Source organism: Aspergillus niger (genome assembly GCF_000002855.4).
Source record: "Aspergillus niger supercontig An18".
NCBI classification, from domain to species: domain Eukaryota; kingdom Fungi; phylum Ascomycota; class Eurotiomycetes; order Eurotiales; family Aspergillaceae; genus Aspergillus; species Aspergillus niger.
The window spans coordinates 547,561-565,569 of record NT_166533.1 but is presented as its reverse complement, the minus strand read 5'-3'; the positions used below and the strand labels follow the sequence as shown (position 1 = coordinate 565,569).

The 18,009-nt window shown below is 49.1% G+C and overlaps 6 protein-coding genes across 6 annotated transcripts; 2 read left to right on the top strand and 4 right to left on the bottom strand.

Annotated features, from left to right (window-relative positions):
* Nucleotides 1-89: 89 nt before the first annotated feature.
* On the top strand, nucleotides 90-1,633 carry An18g02640 (uncharacterized protein; the record flags this gene model as incomplete). The annotated part of the gene is made up of 5 exons (XM_059745670.1): nucleotides 90-94; nucleotides 415-513; nucleotides 1,205-1,267; nucleotides 1,386-1,482; nucleotides 1,571-1,633. 5 exons carry the CDS (start codon nucleotides 90-92, stop codon nucleotides 1,631-1,633), a joined length of 327 nt encoding a protein of 108 aa, XP_059605620.1.
* Nucleotides 1,634-1,854: 221 nt separating this feature from the next.
* Nucleotides 1,855-3,181, bottom strand: An18g02630 (uncharacterized protein; the record flags this gene model as incomplete). The annotated part of the gene is made up of 2 exons (XM_001398685.1): nucleotides 1,855-2,874; nucleotides 2,936-3,181. The coding sequence occupies 2 exons, from the start codon at nucleotides 3,179-3,181 to the stop codon at nucleotides 1,855-1,857; spliced, it is 1,266 nt and encodes a 421-aa protein (XP_001398722.1).
* A 345-nt stretch (nucleotides 3,182-3,526) lies between these two features.
* An18g02620 (hypothetical protein) lies at nucleotides 3,527-6,679 on the bottom strand (the record flags this gene model as incomplete). The annotated part of the gene is made up of 5 exons (XM_059745669.1): nucleotides 3,527-3,960; nucleotides 4,033-5,305; nucleotides 5,393-5,558; nucleotides 5,619-6,414; nucleotides 6,559-6,679. The coding sequence occupies 5 exons, from the start codon at nucleotides 6,677-6,679 to the stop codon at nucleotides 3,527-3,529; spliced, it is 2,790 nt and encodes a 929-aa protein (XP_059605619.1).
* A 560-nt stretch (nucleotides 6,680-7,239) lies between these two features.
* An18g02610 (uncharacterized protein) lies at nucleotides 7,240-13,020 on the top strand (the record flags this gene model as incomplete). Its single annotated transcript, XM_059745668.1, has 7 exons — nucleotides 7,240-7,367; nucleotides 7,411-7,631; nucleotides 7,781-7,925; nucleotides 8,021-8,234; nucleotides 8,307-8,414; nucleotides 8,589-12,518; nucleotides 12,613-13,020. The coding sequence occupies 7 exons, from the start codon at nucleotides 7,240-7,242 to the stop codon at nucleotides 13,018-13,020; spliced, it is 5,154 nt and encodes a 1,717-aa protein (XP_059605618.1).
* Nucleotides 13,021-14,004: 984 nt separating this feature from the next.
* On the bottom strand, nucleotides 14,005-14,862 carry An18g02600 (hypothetical protein; the record flags this gene model as incomplete). Its single annotated transcript, XM_001398682.3, has 1 exon — nucleotides 14,005-14,862. One exon carries the CDS (start codon nucleotides 14,860-14,862, stop codon nucleotides 14,005-14,007), a length of 858 nt encoding a protein of 285 aa, XP_001398719.1.
* Nucleotides 14,863-16,370: 1,508 nt separating this feature from the next.
* Nucleotides 16,371-17,206, bottom strand: An18g02590 (uncharacterized protein; the record flags this gene model as incomplete). Its single annotated transcript, XM_059745667.1, has 3 exons — nucleotides 16,371-16,460; nucleotides 16,523-17,014; nucleotides 17,096-17,206. The coding sequence occupies 3 exons, from the start codon at nucleotides 17,204-17,206 to the stop codon at nucleotides 16,371-16,373; spliced, it is 693 nt and encodes a 230-aa protein (XP_059605617.1).
* Between the last annotated feature and the right edge of the window lie 803 nt (nucleotides 17,207-18,009).

Below are 18,009 nucleotides of genomic sequence, written 5' to 3'. Positions count from 1 at the left end.
TGTCCACAGGTATTACTGACTACTACTCCATCAAGGATGAAGATCACACAGAACATGAAGCTGCTGCTCAATGCGTGCCGCAGTTCGGGATGCCGTATTTCTTGACATAGGAAGTTGTTGAAGGCTAATCTTGCCTGAGACAACGAATTTCCAGACGACAACTAGATATATTTCCCAATATGCTAGAGCCCACTGTTAAGAGACCATAAGGCTACGCAAATGCATTAGTTACTTGAATCTTGCTACGAGGCTGCCTAACTCCCCGTTACGTGTGCCTGTCTTCCGGCGGAACATACTGGATCATCGCGACCAGAAGCGGGGCATGATTGAGCAATCACCGATCAGGAGAATCCATTGAACTAGATAAACGATCGGACATCACCCGAAGGATTGTCGTTGTGTACAAACCCACAGTGGATCGGAGTATTACGTGAGGTTTCTGACTGGTCGATCGGGCGAATTGTTGGGAGCTAATTTAGTAGCTTGTTGGGCGTGGGATGGATTGTCTAGGCAGTAACGTTCGGCGGCTACGTACGATGAATGGACCAAATGACTTTCAGAATGTGATCAGCCTACGTATAATGGACTTGATAATATAAGTCGATGGTAGTGGTATCATTGCTCATGGGCATTTTATTTGTGTTGGAAACAAGTGGATTGCTTTCGAGCTATCTGCCACTACTACCAAGTCAATTGTCCGAGCTGATATGCTAGACTGCCTTTAGGGCTATCGTGAGAGCAACAATAGATTTTCTTGAAAGCTAAGAGCCGAAAATCCCATAACGATATTTCAAGCACTGTGGATGCCACGTCAAAGAAGACTACTATGAGCCTTATAAATTGATAATGATTTAGATTACTGCGTGTCTTTCTTTGTCTATAGAGCTAGCCCAAATAAACTCAAATGTACGGATTGCGTTAGCGTGTGTGGAGTCTAATTAAAGGTAATTTCCCACGAAAAGGCCAGTGACGGTGAGTGGGTGGACCGGAAGGCTCGGGCCTTTGCGCCATTAGAATGTCGGCTGGACCTGTACTTTTACTTGATTACGGACGTCACAAAGGTACTTGGAAATAACTTTTCATTAAATGGTCAATTGTCGATGGTGGAGGAATTTGAGCTTAGGCAGTGATATTTAAACTTCTGTTCGACAACACTTGAACTTGAATCGATGGCAATATCATCTGTACTTCACACTTGACTCAGGACGAGCCAATGGGCAGTCACAGACACGGACATGAACATGGATGTGGACATGCCGTCGAGGATGTCTTGAAATCGAGAGTACGTGAATTTGAAATCTGTAAGTTCAGCCACATTCTCTGGTTCTGGCTTGCATAAACCTACCCGTCCCCGATTAAGGCCAATGATGGAGTGGTCGGGAAAGGGGGCGGTTGGGCCTTTTGTATGCCGCGACTGCTGCGTCAGGTGTCAACACTGTTGAGCTGAGTGCTATGCCTGTAGAAGGGAATCAGGCTCAGAATGTTACTCTGACCTAGGCGGATACTAAGCGGCAGCAGCAGGATCAGGAGTCGCAGAATCATTGAATTCTGCTAGGCAGGTCGTTTAAAGACGTTAGTTACTTGGGGAATTGGTACGGAGTGGCTGCTAGGAGGTGGAGCTATAGAGTATTGAGGTACAGATAGGGTGTTATGTCACTGCATGCTCGTGATAGTGTGTTTGCTGGTCAGGCAATGGTTGGTAATCAATCGCATGTTGTAATTCAGAACTTATGGTGTCTCTTCAATCATTCTTTCTAAAGCTGTTAGGTCAAGATGTTTAGCGAACATTGGGCTAGTACCTAGAGCAGGGGAACGAACTGAGGCAGGCAGCAACCATGCCCTGAGATTATTTCACTAGTCCACCTTAACATTATGACAAAGATACCTCACTAGTTCCCCCAACCTCTCAATCTTTTGCCACCCGATGGCATTCTCTAAATTGTTGGCTGTCTCCGCGAAAAGGCCATACACAGGAAGCTGTTTTGGGTCTTCAGGCTCCTCAGATCCATGTGATCTGACAATATTATTCAAGGCAGTCTGCATATTCTTATGCATCCGAAGCCTTTCTGCCCGCTGCTTGAAAAGCTCGCTCTCATTCGAGCCATCCTGTGAAGAATTTTGACATCCTCGACACTGAGCCATGTAACGAGCACAGTGGAGGATCATGGATATTGACCCTGCAGCCAGGGCAGTGGCGATTGAGGACCCGTCGTGATATACGATTGGTTTAACAGAGTGTGGCCGTCGTGCTTCTGGGACCTGGATTCCGGGAAGGAAATAGGATATGGTTTCTCTGTTCTCAGTGATGGGGTCTCGCTGCGCTTGCGAGTTGCAGGAGCCGATGCGAAAGATATTATGCTCCGCTGCGCAGAAGGGTAAATTGTCCTTTCCGAGGAGTTCTATGTCGTCGGCCGCAGAGCATACCATGAGAATGTTGTTATCCACCGCTTCTTTGATAGCTTTTTCTAGTCGCTCGATTCCGGGCTCATCAATTGACTTCTTCCCCAAAGACCCGGGATCCGAGCTGCGAAATTCCGAAATCCGTTTTCGCAACGTCCACGACATGGAAATCACGTCGACGTTGTGCTTGATGGCAACCTCGACAGCGTGGGCAGCACTGTCGGGGTGGATGGTCCGCGAAGGTGAGCTTGGATTTGCGTAGGAGACACCGTCATGAATTCGAATGACTAGGAGACGTATCCACGGGTTTATTCGGAGAATCATATTGGCCATTGCTGTTCCATGCCCGTTGGTCGACGTATGCCATGGATGTTCGGTCTGCCCAATGGGTGGATAGCAGCTAAACCCTCGCACTTCTGTGTGTGGATATACGTCAAAATCGCTGTAATCTAGGCCATCGTCTATAAGGGCGACCTGAAGAATTCACGTGGTTAGGACAGGCTAAATCTCGTTATGAGCGAACGAGGAATCCTACTCTGACTCGTGGTAAATCCACTATATCTTTTGAAACTTCGTGCACCTTGAGCATCGCATCGCGGAACTCTTCCATACGAGTTACCCAATGATATTGCTTCTCGTTTGTAGAATCGCCATGCCCGGGGGAATAATGGGTCTCTTCATCGGCTCGTGTGTCTATGATTCGCTCCTGGTGGGATGTCTGTTTCACCTGTACTCTGCCTTCGGTTGACTTTTCCACCTTTTTTATAAATGTATTTATCATGATGTCTGTTCGCTCTTTACTTTCAAGTCCCTAGGATGAGCAGATGTGCAAGTTAGCTTCATTCCCATTTCGTAAGCAAAAGGTGACGTGTATCATCAAACAACGTAGTACCTGATATGCATGCAGATGGATGGAAGTCAGCTCTTTAAATTGTGGGTGAAGATCTAGGATTGTGTCCGCCCACCCACGAAGAACAGTCTGACCACCACTCCAGTGCAAATGAAGCGTATTTATTTCAGGCGCCGCATCGCGAATTAATTCTACGCTTATGTCTGGCTTTCGCCAATCCCTGCGGTATAGAATGAGCTCCGGAATGGTTCATATTGAGTCAAATGAGGGAGAGGACTACCAGGTTTCTATTTTCAAGGCCCTGGTTCGAGTACCGAAAGGATCAGACTCGCCACGGTAGTTCCATCCCCTAATAGCCCTTTCAATAGCTGTATCGGAATGGGCCAATTCGTGGCCGTGGTCTTCAACTTGGAGTCGTAGAATTCTCTGAACACCTGTAGCAGCCAGCTCATCGAAGACAGAAACTAGGGCGTTGCGTCCCACTGTGGCCTTCCGCTGACTACCTACACCGTTGGGCCCTCTCTTGTCGTTAGTTGTATTGGCTTTGCTAGCAGGCTCTGGCAGCCAGTATGGCTCCGACAGTTGGGGGATTTTCACGTAGGAGAGTGTATCTTCGAACCCTCCTGCGCGGGCTAGCTTCTGAATCAATTGGACAATCTGCGCTGGACCTCGCCCTCTCAAGTGCGTGGCATCAAAGTATAAATTCTTGTCTACGTAAAACGAATAGTGGCATCAGCTTCTCACACTAGTCAGGCCGACATACGTCGAGGGTGCGTTCGTACCTGAGGCGACATTGCCATAAAGCAAATTCTTGGCATCCACGTCGGACATGTTGCGTAGGTAGCACAGCCTAAGGTACTGCCGTATTTCATCGGCAGCCTCTTTTCTACGCGAGCTTTCGACTCTGCTTTGCTGTATTTGATAGGGTGTCGGTTCTTTAGGTGCACCTGCCCGCGACCTCATCGATGGGGACCGTAGCATAGACTCCGATGCCGCAGGTTTGCGGTTATCCTGGGTGAATAGTAGAACTTTGGGGTTGCGAACCCAGCTTGGAGGAAGCGACAGCGAGGTCGCTTGGAAGCGGTCTGGCGGGGCTAGGCCGGTCCAAGAGATTGTCAGTGGGTCAGAATGTGAAGGCATACAAAGCGGCTGGGACGGTTCATTCTGCGTCTCTCTTCTTGCCTCTTCACCCGGCTTTTCTTTCCCCTCCACGCGCTTTCCCTCGATTCCGAGCCTTACAAGATTTGGCTTCGACCCGGAAACCCCGTTCACTGCTGCAGGCTTCGAAGACGATGAAGTATGTTGCTTCTCAGCAAACCAGGATTCACTGTCAAGGTAAGTCAGGTAAGGAGATTTGCCTTCCTTGTTAAATAGACACTCGACCTGCATCCGGCTGGAGATGCTCTTGTCAATTAGAGCGACAACAACCGGCCGGTATACCTTCGCATCTAAGTAGTAACATAGGTTATAGTTCATCGCATAATGTAAAGGGGCATTCCCATCGTTATCTCTGGCCGCGAGGGCCGATTGTGGGGCCAATTCAACCCAATCATGAACAATCTGCGTGAGCACTCTCAGGTCTGCTTTCATTCCCTCCTTGTTGCTGACAGAGCTGATTTTATTCACACTCCTCTGCTTCAAATAAAGTACTCGGAATGCTTCATGTAGAGGATTTCGGCGTTTACTCCCATGGGGAATTTGAAGGAGCTGCAGGAGGGGATCCTTGAGATTGGTCAAGATAGTGTAAAGAAACGAGAGGTTGACGTGCTTGAGGGCACTAATGAGAATTGGAAAGGGGGTCTCATCTTCCCCAATTTCATTGGCTTGGGCGTGCTCTGAAATTGCATCGTCATCTAGCAGGTGGACTTGAAGAAGACAATCCAGGATGCAGACGCGGGTAGATTCAGGGAGATCGTAGAACCCATGGGCAAGCTTATCTTTGGATAGGTGATGGAGCAGAGTTGGCACCTCCCTATTATCATGATCTCGAAACTCACTCACCGCTGACTCCATTGATTCCCAGGTCTCCCCATTCCTCAAATGCCCCGTCTTAATCTTTCACTCGTTCATCCCAAGACAGTCTTTCCCACCCATATTCATTGTCACTGTGCGTGAAATCATCGGATGCAGTGTCGAGCTCACAATCGTCCATAGCTGGGGAGCTGGGAGAGGTACTGCGTGATGTTGAGGAAGGTAGCGATAACAATACCACCATGGGAAGACGATATACACCCTCACGTAGGGGTTATCTGTGCGGAAAGGAGCACCATACAGGACATAGTTGTAACTAGAATAGAGGGATGCTTGACTGCATGAGGTCCCAAGACCAAGGGCTACCGCATTATCTTTTCGTCAAACCTTCTCCTACATAGACTTCCCTACATTGTTGCATTCTGTGTACATGGCGCAACCCCACAGCTGATCTAGATTGGTGGCCCCCAGATTGCCCGCGTCGACTACGATCCCTTTTTCCAGCTGATCGAACGCCGGCTCAGAGGGACGGAACCAGATAGAATCATCCTTGTCCCGAGACGAGAACAACTGTCCAACCCAGGTCTTGAAGTCCGGAGTAACACGAATGTAGGGAACACAAGCAAAGTCGTCTTCCGTTCCCCGCCTCAAAAGAATACACGCTGTCAGCCGTGTAGGGATCCCGTCCTTCTGTGATCTGTTCTCAGACAGCGAGAAATGGGCCTCATGCTGACTGCCGTAGATATCTGCAGGTCGGTCACCAGTGACGACGGTGTGATGGACTGTAACCTTCTCCACCTCGTCCCATTTGGAGACGCTGAATGAAGTGTTCACGGCTCCTGCCAGCGGCTGGGACCCAAGCTTTAGCTCAAGGCCAGTCATGGAATGCTCGGATTGCTCGGTGCGTGCAATCTTGAACACGCGATCCGGCCGAATGCCAGTAACAGCCAGTTCATTTGACTGACCCGGCACCGGCTCGAACCTGAAGCGAATGTCGGCTTGCTTGAGTCGGCGTCCACGGTAGGAGTGAAACTGGAACTCATACACCAACAGCGAGGCCCAGTCGCACGAGTCCTGGCCTGCCCCTCCCCATCGGCCATGGATCATAGCCTTTGCCTCACAGCTGACCTGGTAGGCAGACTTGGATCGTCGCCCCATTTCAAAGTTGGACACCACGGCTCTCTGTAGCTGTCCTGGTTTGTTGCGAGTGCGGAAGTCTATTCCCACCCGTCCGTGTTACGGAAATGTCAGTCACATCACGGAGCGGAATTAGAATAGAACAATCAAATGAATAATTTGAGAGCCGAGTTTTTTTCAGTTGTCAGAGATTGGCTTACCCCCAGCAGGTCCTTGGTATGTCAACTCCAGGGAAAAGGACCGTGGGTCTGTTGACCCGCCCTCCTCATCTTCGGTCAGATCGCTCAGCCAGAGCTCGTCATCAAGGCTTGCAAGGTTCATTGTGTTTGGATGCTCTTCCGGGTGGGGCGTACTAAAACTATAGGTTAATCCAATGTCGAATTGCTGGAAGCCCCGGAGGGAGGGCACGTAGGGGAAATCCTTCTTATGACTACCGTACGCCTACCCTGGACCCCTGGCCTGTTCCAGGGCAACACAAGTGGGCATTCTATCATTCCGAGTTAGTGATGCCCTCGAGCATCAAGTGCCTAGGATATATGATGTGCTCATCAGGCCGAAATATCCCTCTTTACAGGCATCGCCGCCAATCGAAAACCATGCGTCCGTGGCTATCCCTCCCGTATTCCATGGTGTGTAACTGCTATTAGGCTGATGTGTAAGTATTTAAGTCACTGAGGCTGACTGGGTGACACCTCAGCTTTTTTTTCCCTTCTCTGGTAATCCTAGGCTAATTTGATTCGGGAAGGAAGGGCTACACGGACGTGACTTCCTGTCAGTGACAGATTGTTGCCCATCAGTGGCTGACAGGAAGATATACACTTTATTGCATGGTTTCTTTCTTCTCAAATTGAGAGAACAATCATCGTCGCGCCCATATCATAATGACGGTGAAATCATCGACATGCCCCGTTTCCCACAAGACAGGGCAAATCCTCCACGGCGTCGAACTTGCGCGGCAGTTGACACCTGACACTGGCAGTGAGGATGCCACTCCATCGGAATATGTCGAGTAAGAGGAATGCCGTTCATCGTTGTATCGTATACGTACTCAGATGCGAACTTGACAGTATCGTGCATGTAATGGGAATCTCGCGGCCGGAACGTATGAGCTTGGAAGCTGTCTTCGGCGATCACATCACCACTCATGGCAAACGACGAGAATTCCTGTATCGAAGCAATGCGAGCCATTTTCTCTTGGGTGATCTGACTAGCTACTACGTTGAGAAAGAGGCGCTGCAACTGTTAGCTGGGTTGCTTCAATTCCGCTCGTCCGGTGAAGGGGTAGGCATCCTAATTTATAGACTTATACGCATTCACTTCTCGCAGAAGGACAGTTGACGTTAACATTACCCAAACAAGGCCGGTTACCGTCGATCCATCATATTTATCGCTTATGAGCTAGGGGCCTTGGTTGTTGAAAAGGTTGGGTCTCCTCCGAAGAACACCTCGCACACGCCTCGCAAGCAATTGTAGCAGGATATGTCTCTAATACAAAGAATCAACAGGCCATTTCGCTCGCTGGCTTCCGTCAGACAAACTGGACCAGCCTATTCACTAATACTGTGAGGTTTGTGAGTTGAACATGGACATTTTATAGGGATTGCGAGCACCATGTCATTTTCTGACATGAAGACAGATTTTTGCAGGCTGTTTCCACCGCAGGATGGATGGTACCTCATTTGATATCCGACTGTGGAGGTTCTTAGAGACACACAAAGCAGAAGAATGGGGTCGCTTCATCACCCCAACTTCAATCAGGGCCTTGGCAGATACCGCCATGGAAATAACTGGTCTGTTTATCAGCTCCCGCATTACTTTGCGCACTCGGACCATTAGCATCTATGCCAATCCTGAGACACCAGGAAGGATCAATTCAGTAAGTGGTCAATCAGCAACATGGATAAGGCTTTGTGAGGGAGATTGATTCTGACGAGAGAATGGGATGTAGGTGTTTGATGAATATACCGTGGCTCTAGGTATAAGTACTGAACTGGCTCTCCCCGAGGAATCCACCAGCGAAGCGAATGGCCCGCTCATCTCTAGGCTGTCTGACCTGGTTTTTAGTGGATCATGCAGCTGGAACAGATCATCATCGCGCATGATTGTTGAACAATCACTACTATCAATGGCTCTTCCGCATCGTCAATTCCTGTCAAAACGCGTCATAGACTCACATTCAATCCTCACAAGCTCAGAGTACAACTTGTGGAAGACGTCCCGGGGCCCCCAGATCTTGTATATTCACGGTGAAGACCAACGGTTGATTACCGAGGCAGCTGAACAGGTCATTCTGGCATGGAAATGGGAGCAATATGATAAGAAGCTTGATGACGCCGAAGTACACTCTTTCTCTTTTTCAGACCATGATCAAGCGCGTAACTCAATGGAGGCTATGGTTAGTGCTCTTATGGTCCAAACATTTTCGCGCGTGGCCGAAGGTGCGCCCAACTTCAGTACCTGGCTCGTGGAGAATCAGCAGCACGGGTGGTCCGGCAAGGATTTGGAGAATATTTTGTGCCTAACACTGCAAGACCACATAGGACCTACAATGTTGTGTTTTCAAAATGCTGATGACTGTAATACCTCCGAAAGTCGAGAGGCATACTGGAAGGCCATCGCCAAAGCTTATGGCTTTACAGAAATGCGCGCCAGACTTCTTATAACATCAAGGAGACCCGACGCCTTGAGGAAAGAGCTCCAGCTCTGTGCTCCTAACATGACCCTACACTGCTACAGGGTGGGATTGAACAAGCCGGAATACTGGGAACCAAAAGACTATCGCAGCAAAATACTTATCTCGCGTTTCTGTCCCTGTGGGTACGGAAAGTCTTACATGCAAGCCCGTTCAAGAGAACTCGCATCGATGGACTATGGTGCTCTCTGTGCCATCATGAATATTATCTCAACTTATACCGGATGGCCAGAAACAACATCATCACAGACACACGCGCGATTTGATCGGTTCTTCAGACGTCTATCTGTACGCAGCACGCCTGCGAATGTCCTCGATGAAATTCTACGGACTATCCCAGATAGCGCTAGGCTTCGTTCTATACTCACATGGATTATTTGTGGGTACCGACCACTGACTTCCCAGGAATTGGCAATGTTTTGTCGCTATCAGTCAGATTCAGAAGCCAAACAGCCAGCCATGAATCACGAATTCACAACAGACCACTCAGAAATAACCACCTGGATGAAGGGACTGCTGGAGTCTGACAAGAACCAAGTCTGCATTCGTCAAGAGACATTGAATATTTTCGAAACCGATGGTGATTACCTATGGACTGAGATCCGGTCGTCGGGGCCTCAGTGGACCTGCTGGTTCCTGTATCGCTTTCTGACTTCGGCGAGGATTAAGAGGCAACTCCTAAGCATTTACAATGATTATCAAGAAACGGTTCGGTCCTCCAAGGAGCATATGACTCCACCATTGGTGTCAGATGGTCGGGATATTGTCTATTATGCGACCGAGTCCTTCCCGTATCACTTATCCAAGGCCCCCCAAGTACTCCAAGAAATCGCACCGATCCTTCTAGAACGCAATGGGCCGTTGAGCGCCTGGATGAAAGTTTATTGGGCCATGCAGAACCCATTCTCCAGACCACGAATGTGCAATCTGGACCCTGGAGGCGTATCCCTTCTGACACTGGGACTCCAAAGTTTTAGACTGTACGAACTTCTGAGTCAAAGTGGCTATGAGCTCCCTGTCAGAGTAGGAGGGCTCTCTGAGGCCATGCAGGTAGGGGATAAAGATGCTGCTCTTTATTACCTGAAAGAGTCCCATGATTTGCTATCCGTTTGGCTTCTCTGGAGAGCAGGTTTCCTCAACATGGGACGCGTGGTGGATACCCTTCAGAACCTTGGGATGACCCCCAATCCTCTCCCCGATCCTACTATTTTCTATCCTTCCCCGCTGTACCTAGCATGCAGACTCGACCATTGCCAGATTGTACAAACCCTACTGAGAAGTGGTGCCGACATTGATGTTCTTATGGATGGTCATGTGGGCATCATGTTCAAGGCAGCTGCAGAAGGGGCTGATGACACCATCCGGGCAATCGCGGCTGTGCAACACACACTCTTGGATGCGCCTCGACCATACACACCCCTCTATGCGGCATGTTATCGTGGTTTGTGGAAAACAGTGGAAACGCTGGTACAGCTAGGCGCCAGCGTCGATCTCCAATGTGATGGTAATGATACAGAGCCAGGCTGGCAACCTCTATGTATTGCTGCCTTATATGGTTATCCCAGAACTATCCGAACTCTCTTGGGGAATAAGGCTGATCCGGATCTGAGGGGCCCGGGTGTCAATATCACGGCTCTGTCGCTGGCAGTTTGCGAGTCAGGGGTTCCGGAATGTGTTCGCTTGCTTCTCGATCATGGTGCGAATCCCAACCACGAGCTTCACAAACCTGTCTTTCCAGTGCTTCTGGCCCAGGAAACGACGCAATTGGATGCCAAGCTTGAGATATTGGATATTCTAGTAGACCACTCTACCCCAGTCGATGTCAATGCTGTCGACTGCTTGGACCGGGCTATGACCCCTCTGATGTATGCTGCAGCATCTGGGGATCGCGAGCTTGTCGTGTGGCTATTGTCGCACGGGGCAAATATGGCCTTGGTTGATTGTAATGGACAAAATGCACTGTTTCATGCAGTTGTCGGGCGACAGGACTCAGTCGTGCAAGTCCTGCTCGAATGGGGCTCTCCACTCATAGAGAAAAACGCGCAGGGGACTACAATGCTTCAACTTGCCATCGAGAAAGTACAGATTCTGCATCTCTTGTTGGAAGCGGGAGCTGATCCGGAACTGGAAAGCAGCGACGGGTCGACAACAATCAACAAAGCTGCCAGCCAAGGCCAAGCGGAGTCTATCCGTGTGCTCATTCAGCGAGGTGTGAACATTCATCACCGGGACCAGGCGGGCTGGAGTCCTGTGCTGGATGCTTGCGGAACCTCTCCCAATGAAGAAGTTGTACGCATCTTGATGGAAGCTGGGGCTAGATCGACAGACACGACCCCCGGTGGGCAAACTCCTTTGCACCAGGCTGTGATTAAAGGCCGACTAGACATTCTCAAGGTATTGCTTGAATATCGTAATGTCCTGGATATCGACGCACAAGATAGTGAGAAGGACACCGCGCTTGCGGCCGCTGTCCGATGCAATGAACTTGAATGCGCTGGCGCGCTCATTCGGGCCGGTGCAAACATCAACCAAGAATCGGATAAAGGGTGGACAGCCTTCCTCTACGCGGTGGCCTTGGAGCGACCCCCAAAGTTCATTGATCTGCTTCTAGCCCAGTCAGGCTCCCATATTCATCGCGTCACAGAAGGGTGGGGAGCAGCGATTCACCTTGCCTGTCAACATCTACACCTCGACACGGTTAAGAAATTGATATCCCATGGGGCAGACGTCAACCAGCAGATCACGGGGCCTAATTCTACTCCTTTGATCTCCATATGCAGCCCCCGACCTTCGGGAACAAGGAATCGCCAGGAAAACCTCGAGCGACAGGATTGCCTGGTCCGCGAACTGGTTCATCAAGGGGCCGACATCGCCGCGGAGCACAGCTTTATTGTTTATAACCCTCTTTCAGCTGCGTGTCTCGGTAGAGGTGTTAGTATCATCAATTATTTGCTCTACAAAGGCGCCTCGCCCCAGCTTCGAGATCCACTGGGTCGCCTGGCAATCCACTTTGCCGCTGCCAACGGGCTGGAGAACTTCGAGGCCATACACCACGCCGATCCCAATTTTCTGGTGGCTCCAGATAAAGGCAACAAGATTCCTCTCCACTGGGCGGCGCAATTTGGTCGCGTCCGAACCGTTGAGGCAATCCTGAACTATGTGAGTCTCCCGACAGAGCGGCGACGATACGTTAATGAGGCCGATACCGATGGCTGGACTCCGCTCTGTTGGGCACTTCGGCCCACCGAGTTGCTTTGGGACCCTAATATGCCCTCCGAGCCTGCCAACTATGCAGAGACCGTTCGCTTCTTGCTGGAGAACGGAGCGGATGTGACGCTACGCTGCCGGATGAGCAGTGAGCAAGACTTGTATACGCCATTCCAGTTAGCCCTTCTGCACGACGCCGGTGATGAAGTCATCGAGCTTCTCCAAGAGTCTTTGGACAGTAATGTTTCTGATAGTCAGGAGGTGTCTAGCCAAGTATATACTCGACCCTATGGATATTTTTGTGGAATCTGCTTTTCGGTGAGTAACTGTAAAAATCCCTCAGCCATTCCTTTAGAGGCCAGTGGGTATGCTAATCCGGCCGTCTCTTCACCCCAAGTGTATCTATGGGATTGCCTACGACTGTACCATCTGTCAGAACTTCTTGGCCTGTCGAAAGTGCTACGGTCAAATAGGCATTTACCTAGGCGACCGGCCGGTCCCCGGACCGAAAGCGCATGTACACAAGTTCCAATTATGGGACAGCAGGGAGCCAGAATTCCAGGGCATGTCCATGCAGGGATCCTTACCTGATATTGAGGAAGGTCTATACTCGGAACTTGTCGATCCAGAGGAGTCGGACCAAGCGCCGAATAGTGATGCCGGCAGTGACGCAAATGATCTTTTTTTAGAGGATCCTCCTGGGTCTGTCGGTAGTAGCACATCCTCTGGATATAGAAAGGATGATCAAAAGGGGTTTTGGTAGGGAAGGAGACTGAAGTAAATTATCATCTAGCGTATAATTCAGTTATTACATGCTACTTTGATGGACCATGTCAGACGATTTCTATGATCTACTGATACCTTGTGTGAAAATGGGCTCATAGCACATAATAGCTCGACACTTATTTTGAATGGCTAGGATGGTACAGTTCCCTGCTATGTTCTTTCGAAAGTAAATGGGGTCCGATTTCAATAATGAAACTGGCGAGTTGGAGAGATATGCGCCTCATCGTGGGGTGGAAGGTGTCTGATATATCATAGGTGCTTTTTGCCTGGGAATGACAGAAGGGGGAGAGAGAGAGAGAGTAGGTGTGTGATGATATGTGATAGAAAGATAAAGACACAGTCTGTAGTATGTACCAATATACTGTGTTCTCTGGTATCGCCAAAGGGCCCGTGTGTATGTTAAAGATTGCATGTGCATAATTGCATATCTTGGTACTATCTTCTCCTACCCATAAATTGATCTTGATCACCCTTCGCTGCAATTATGGCCAATAAACTTATGTCTCCATGTCAAAGAATATACCAAAGCATGTTATCACGAACATATACTGCTATTTGGAACGTGATCAATAGTCCCCGCCCGAAGTAGGTTTTTGGCTCCATTATTCTTCAGTTCGCTTGTGTCCACTGCTAGAAATAATAGCTGTGATCGGTGGGAGAAAATGTCACTCTGTGGGAAATTGGACCACGAGGAGAGCTATGCGTTATCGGTAGGTATGGTCTCTGTCGATTTATCCATGAGGGGTTAGGCATAATTCTCGGGCCGCTAGTATTTGTTTCTGGAGAATTGCACGTAGGACGCAGTGAGACAGGAGTTTTGCTGACGCGTATGCTGGATAATTCGCTCGAAGTATAGTGGGCATCATTGTAGCTAGCGTAGGCTGAAGCGTTGATCCAGAATGACTCCAAGTTGTCGAAATAATTAACTGAGAAAGACATATCCGGGAGATTAGCAGAGGTACTACCCTCCAGGCCTCTCATCCATTGCTGACAGTTCAGCCGGGTATGCTCCATCTGGCGGTACTTTATATTTCCCCGGTCCCGACATCGGATAGTACGTATCCGCTGGTAGTTCGGCAGTAAACTCTGGTTTGTGATCCTGTCGATATTGTCGCACAAAAGCGTGGGGTGTTTGTGAGTTCATTGACCCCGATCGTGAATACTCACTCGGTGACATGGGCACCTGATAGGACGATCGTCGGGACCGTTCATCCGGCGGCATGGTGGCAGAGGTACTTGATCGATCCGCTGGGTTATACGTCCTAAGCACCCCGTCTTCCATAATACCCTGCAAGACACCTGCATCGAGGAGTTCGGCCTTCTTGATCAGGCGATCCACCAATATCTTGGATGCGGCGCGCAGCTGGCTCTTCACGAATGAGAGCAGTGTAAGGTTGCATTCGATCTCGACCTCTTCGCGCAGACACAATCCTCCATTCTTACTCCGCGCAGGCTCTGTAACTGTGAATGCAAGCGATGGGTCGTTTATCGGGTCCTCCACAATGCGATACGTGTTGCGCAGATCAACGCCCATGGGTGCGTAGGTATGGGTTATCAGCCCCCAGGGCTCATCGTGGAAGCAACCTTTGAAGCTGATTGTGCCGGGGACGTAGCGCACTCGTTCGGTGATCTCATACCATGTCGAGTAGTACTCGTCTGCTGGGGCATTGCGCGGTGCTTTGATGGGGTGGTGGGATATGACAAGGGGGTTGAGAGAGATTATCTCGCCGTGGTTGTGGAGGATGTCGATGGCTAGTTGACGGGGGATATTGGAGGGGAGGGAGATGGTGTTGGTGTAGGTTTCTTTCTTGCGCAGCATTATGATGAATTGCCGTTAGTCCAGGTTTACAGTAGTTTCGATGCAGGGTAAGGTTGTAGGTGATGATGATGATGATGATGAGAAAGTTGTTGATGCCTGCGTGGGAAAAGAGGTGGGGGTCAGCCGACCTCGTATTCGGCTCAGACCAGAGTTTATTATGGCGGGCCAATGTCAGCTCTTAGAGCTGAGGCAGAGACGGAAGTAAGCAACAAGGCAATTGTTCAGCGAGCAGGCTGTTCTTCAACCTAGTATCTCCAGGATCAACCTAGTATATAAATGGTAACTCATTCGCGAGGGTGGATTCTTTCAACTTGGCATTCAGCGACCATTTATCGCTGCCATAACAGTAGATGGTATGCTCTGGTATTATTTCAGAGAGCCACAGGCCATTTTCAATCAGGCACTGCAATGGGTGAAAGTCAATTGTTGTCTTTTTTAGACTCTCAATGAACTATGGACTCGAATAACTTTAACGGGTTAGACTCAGAAGTGGGGGCGCCTGGAAAATCCTTTACCTAATCATATTTCTGCCTTATCCTTCCGAGGATATGTCTCGTTGATTCCTCGGGCATCCATTATGATGACTATACTATGAGCTATCCCCTAATAACTTCAGTGATAACATTATTTTAGGAGCACTTTAACTAGTAACCAGCTCATCAGCAAGCTTCATTACAATTGCACCAAGCTTACTCTTTGATTCAAGCTCATGGAGCTATGTTACCGATAAGATACACCTCCATCCCATGCCCGTTCAATATAAAGCTAGTCTAAATTTGGTAGCCATCATCACAGCCATTCAGATGTTCGAGACAAATCCCTGCCCTACAGGCTATCCCAAGTACACTAGGATTGTAGCTCGCGGAGCCAAGGGGATTCTTAACTCCAAGACCATCCTTGTCTCCCACGAAGATCCCCTCCCATGCAAGAGAATCATCCTGATGATCTGATGCAGCAAAGGGACGACAAACAGTCATCTGGGAGGATGTTTCGTTGGCAGTTCCCTATTCATCTTGACATCGACATCAATAAGACCAGAAATGTCACCTGGTTGGCCAACAGGCCTACCAACCTATCCCGGTTGATTAAATAGGAAAAGTGGGGAAAGTAAGACGATCAGGAGGCTTGTATCTATCCTAAGATAGGATATCGGACTCGGGTCTGGGCGGACTGCAATGTAGCTAGCTTTGCTCCAAGTGATATAATTTGATTCGAGCACATTAATTCTTCTGCGTTGAAGCCGCCTCCAGCAGTTTGTCAGTCCGATATCCTCTTCAACCTTCCCACTGGGTATGTGCGTCAAGGGAACCTGGCATTAAATTGCTGACTCCGGACCCATAGGCTTTCATTTTCTATCCTTACCCAGTTATGTATCATGGGCAAGTCCGTATCGGGCATTAACATCTAGCTCACGCAGTTACTATATTCCCCCCTGTTCCTCGTTTAGCAATACCTCCCTTCCTTCATCCTTGGGGGGTCTAAAGCCTCTGTTACGATACATTAGTCCGCTATAAATATTGATAGGACTTGACCAGATACACATACTCATAGTAGCAGATCCACGTCTCATGAATCCTTCCGAGCTTAGCATCGGCTGTCTGCACCTCGTTGGGTTAGTTACTCACAGGGAAAAGAGAAGGGAAATGTATCAGAGACTGACAAGACCCTCAACAAATTCTTCCATCATTCTTGTCTCACGTTCCAACCAAGTCAGGTGACACTCTTTAATCGACTGGGGCGTGAATGTCTGCGCGCGATCGAAATCCATCCATAATACTCGATCGGATGTTATCTGTACCATCAGGTTGCGAGGATATAGATCCCCATGGTAAACACCAGCACGGTGCATCTCTAACAGTATCTGCTGGAGCTTATGAAGTCGTTTTTCGGAGTAGTTCGATAGATCAATTGGGTGAATATCTGGTACATACTCCATCAAAATAGCATTCGGATATAGGGTATCCTCAACGAAGTCTTGCAAATATGGTAAATGATGAACTGGGTTGATGTGTTCGATCAGACCATAGAAGGCTGGGACATGTCCTCGGTCACAGAAGCCATGTTCTCGTAGACGCATAAATGCCGCGCTTTCGCACTTGAATGGATCGGTCTCGCGATCTCGACGACGACTTCGATGTTTGACGGATAATGGCTGTGGAGAGTGATACTACGTGTAATGGAAAGGTCAATGGTCATCGCAAAGAGACTCGGTCGGCTGCTTCATGATACCTACCACTTTCAAGATACAATCTTTCCCATGCCATACTGTGCGAAAGATACAAGAAACTGGTGAATTCTTGAGCTGCTTCACAAAGCTGACCTCGGAAGGGCTGAAAGTCGTCATGGGTGGTGGCTCCTGCGATGCGATGGACCTTGAGGATGAATGACGTTGGGAACCCCTTGGGTGAGAAGCAGTGAAGGATAGATATCTGGGAAGGCCTCGGCACATGACCCCCACATGGTCTGACGACAACAGCCGATGAAATCTCAGGGATCGCAAGCAGAATTCGCAGACTGCCAGCAGTCATGTAGGAAGGAGCCGACCAGCAACAGGAAGTTATCGAGCAAGAGCAGAGGAAGGTAACTTTTCAGGGTCCGAACTTACTAGACATGCAGGCTCCACGGATGCTGAACTCATAGTACTTCTAGGTTTTCGCACTCCGCCGCTCAAGCCGCTCGAACCTCCCTTTATCACATCGTACTATTGACTGTGACTGTGATGGGGATGATGATAGGAGTCAATGAAAATACAGGTGACTTTGGGCTCGGGCACCATGTCATCAATGCGCACAGAGTCAAAGGACGAGAGGCCAACATAATAAATAGGCATTATCAGCTGGACCTGGCCTACATCTCCCAGTAGGCTTGCACTCCTCTCTCCCTGTGGCTAGAGGATACTGTCCAGATTGCTATATTACCATATTATTTGCTTAATAAAAAATACAAGACAAAATCACAACTAGTCGTTATACTCCAGATCATTCCTATATAATCGTCACAATCAGGGTTACTTATTAATCATATACCCTATCTTGAAGCATGGCCACTCAAACTGTCAAATTCTTTGTCAACAAAACAGCCCACCGCCACTGCCCGTCTTCGACCAGGTGTCAGAGCACAAAGAACATAGAAGGCCCTTCTTACAGT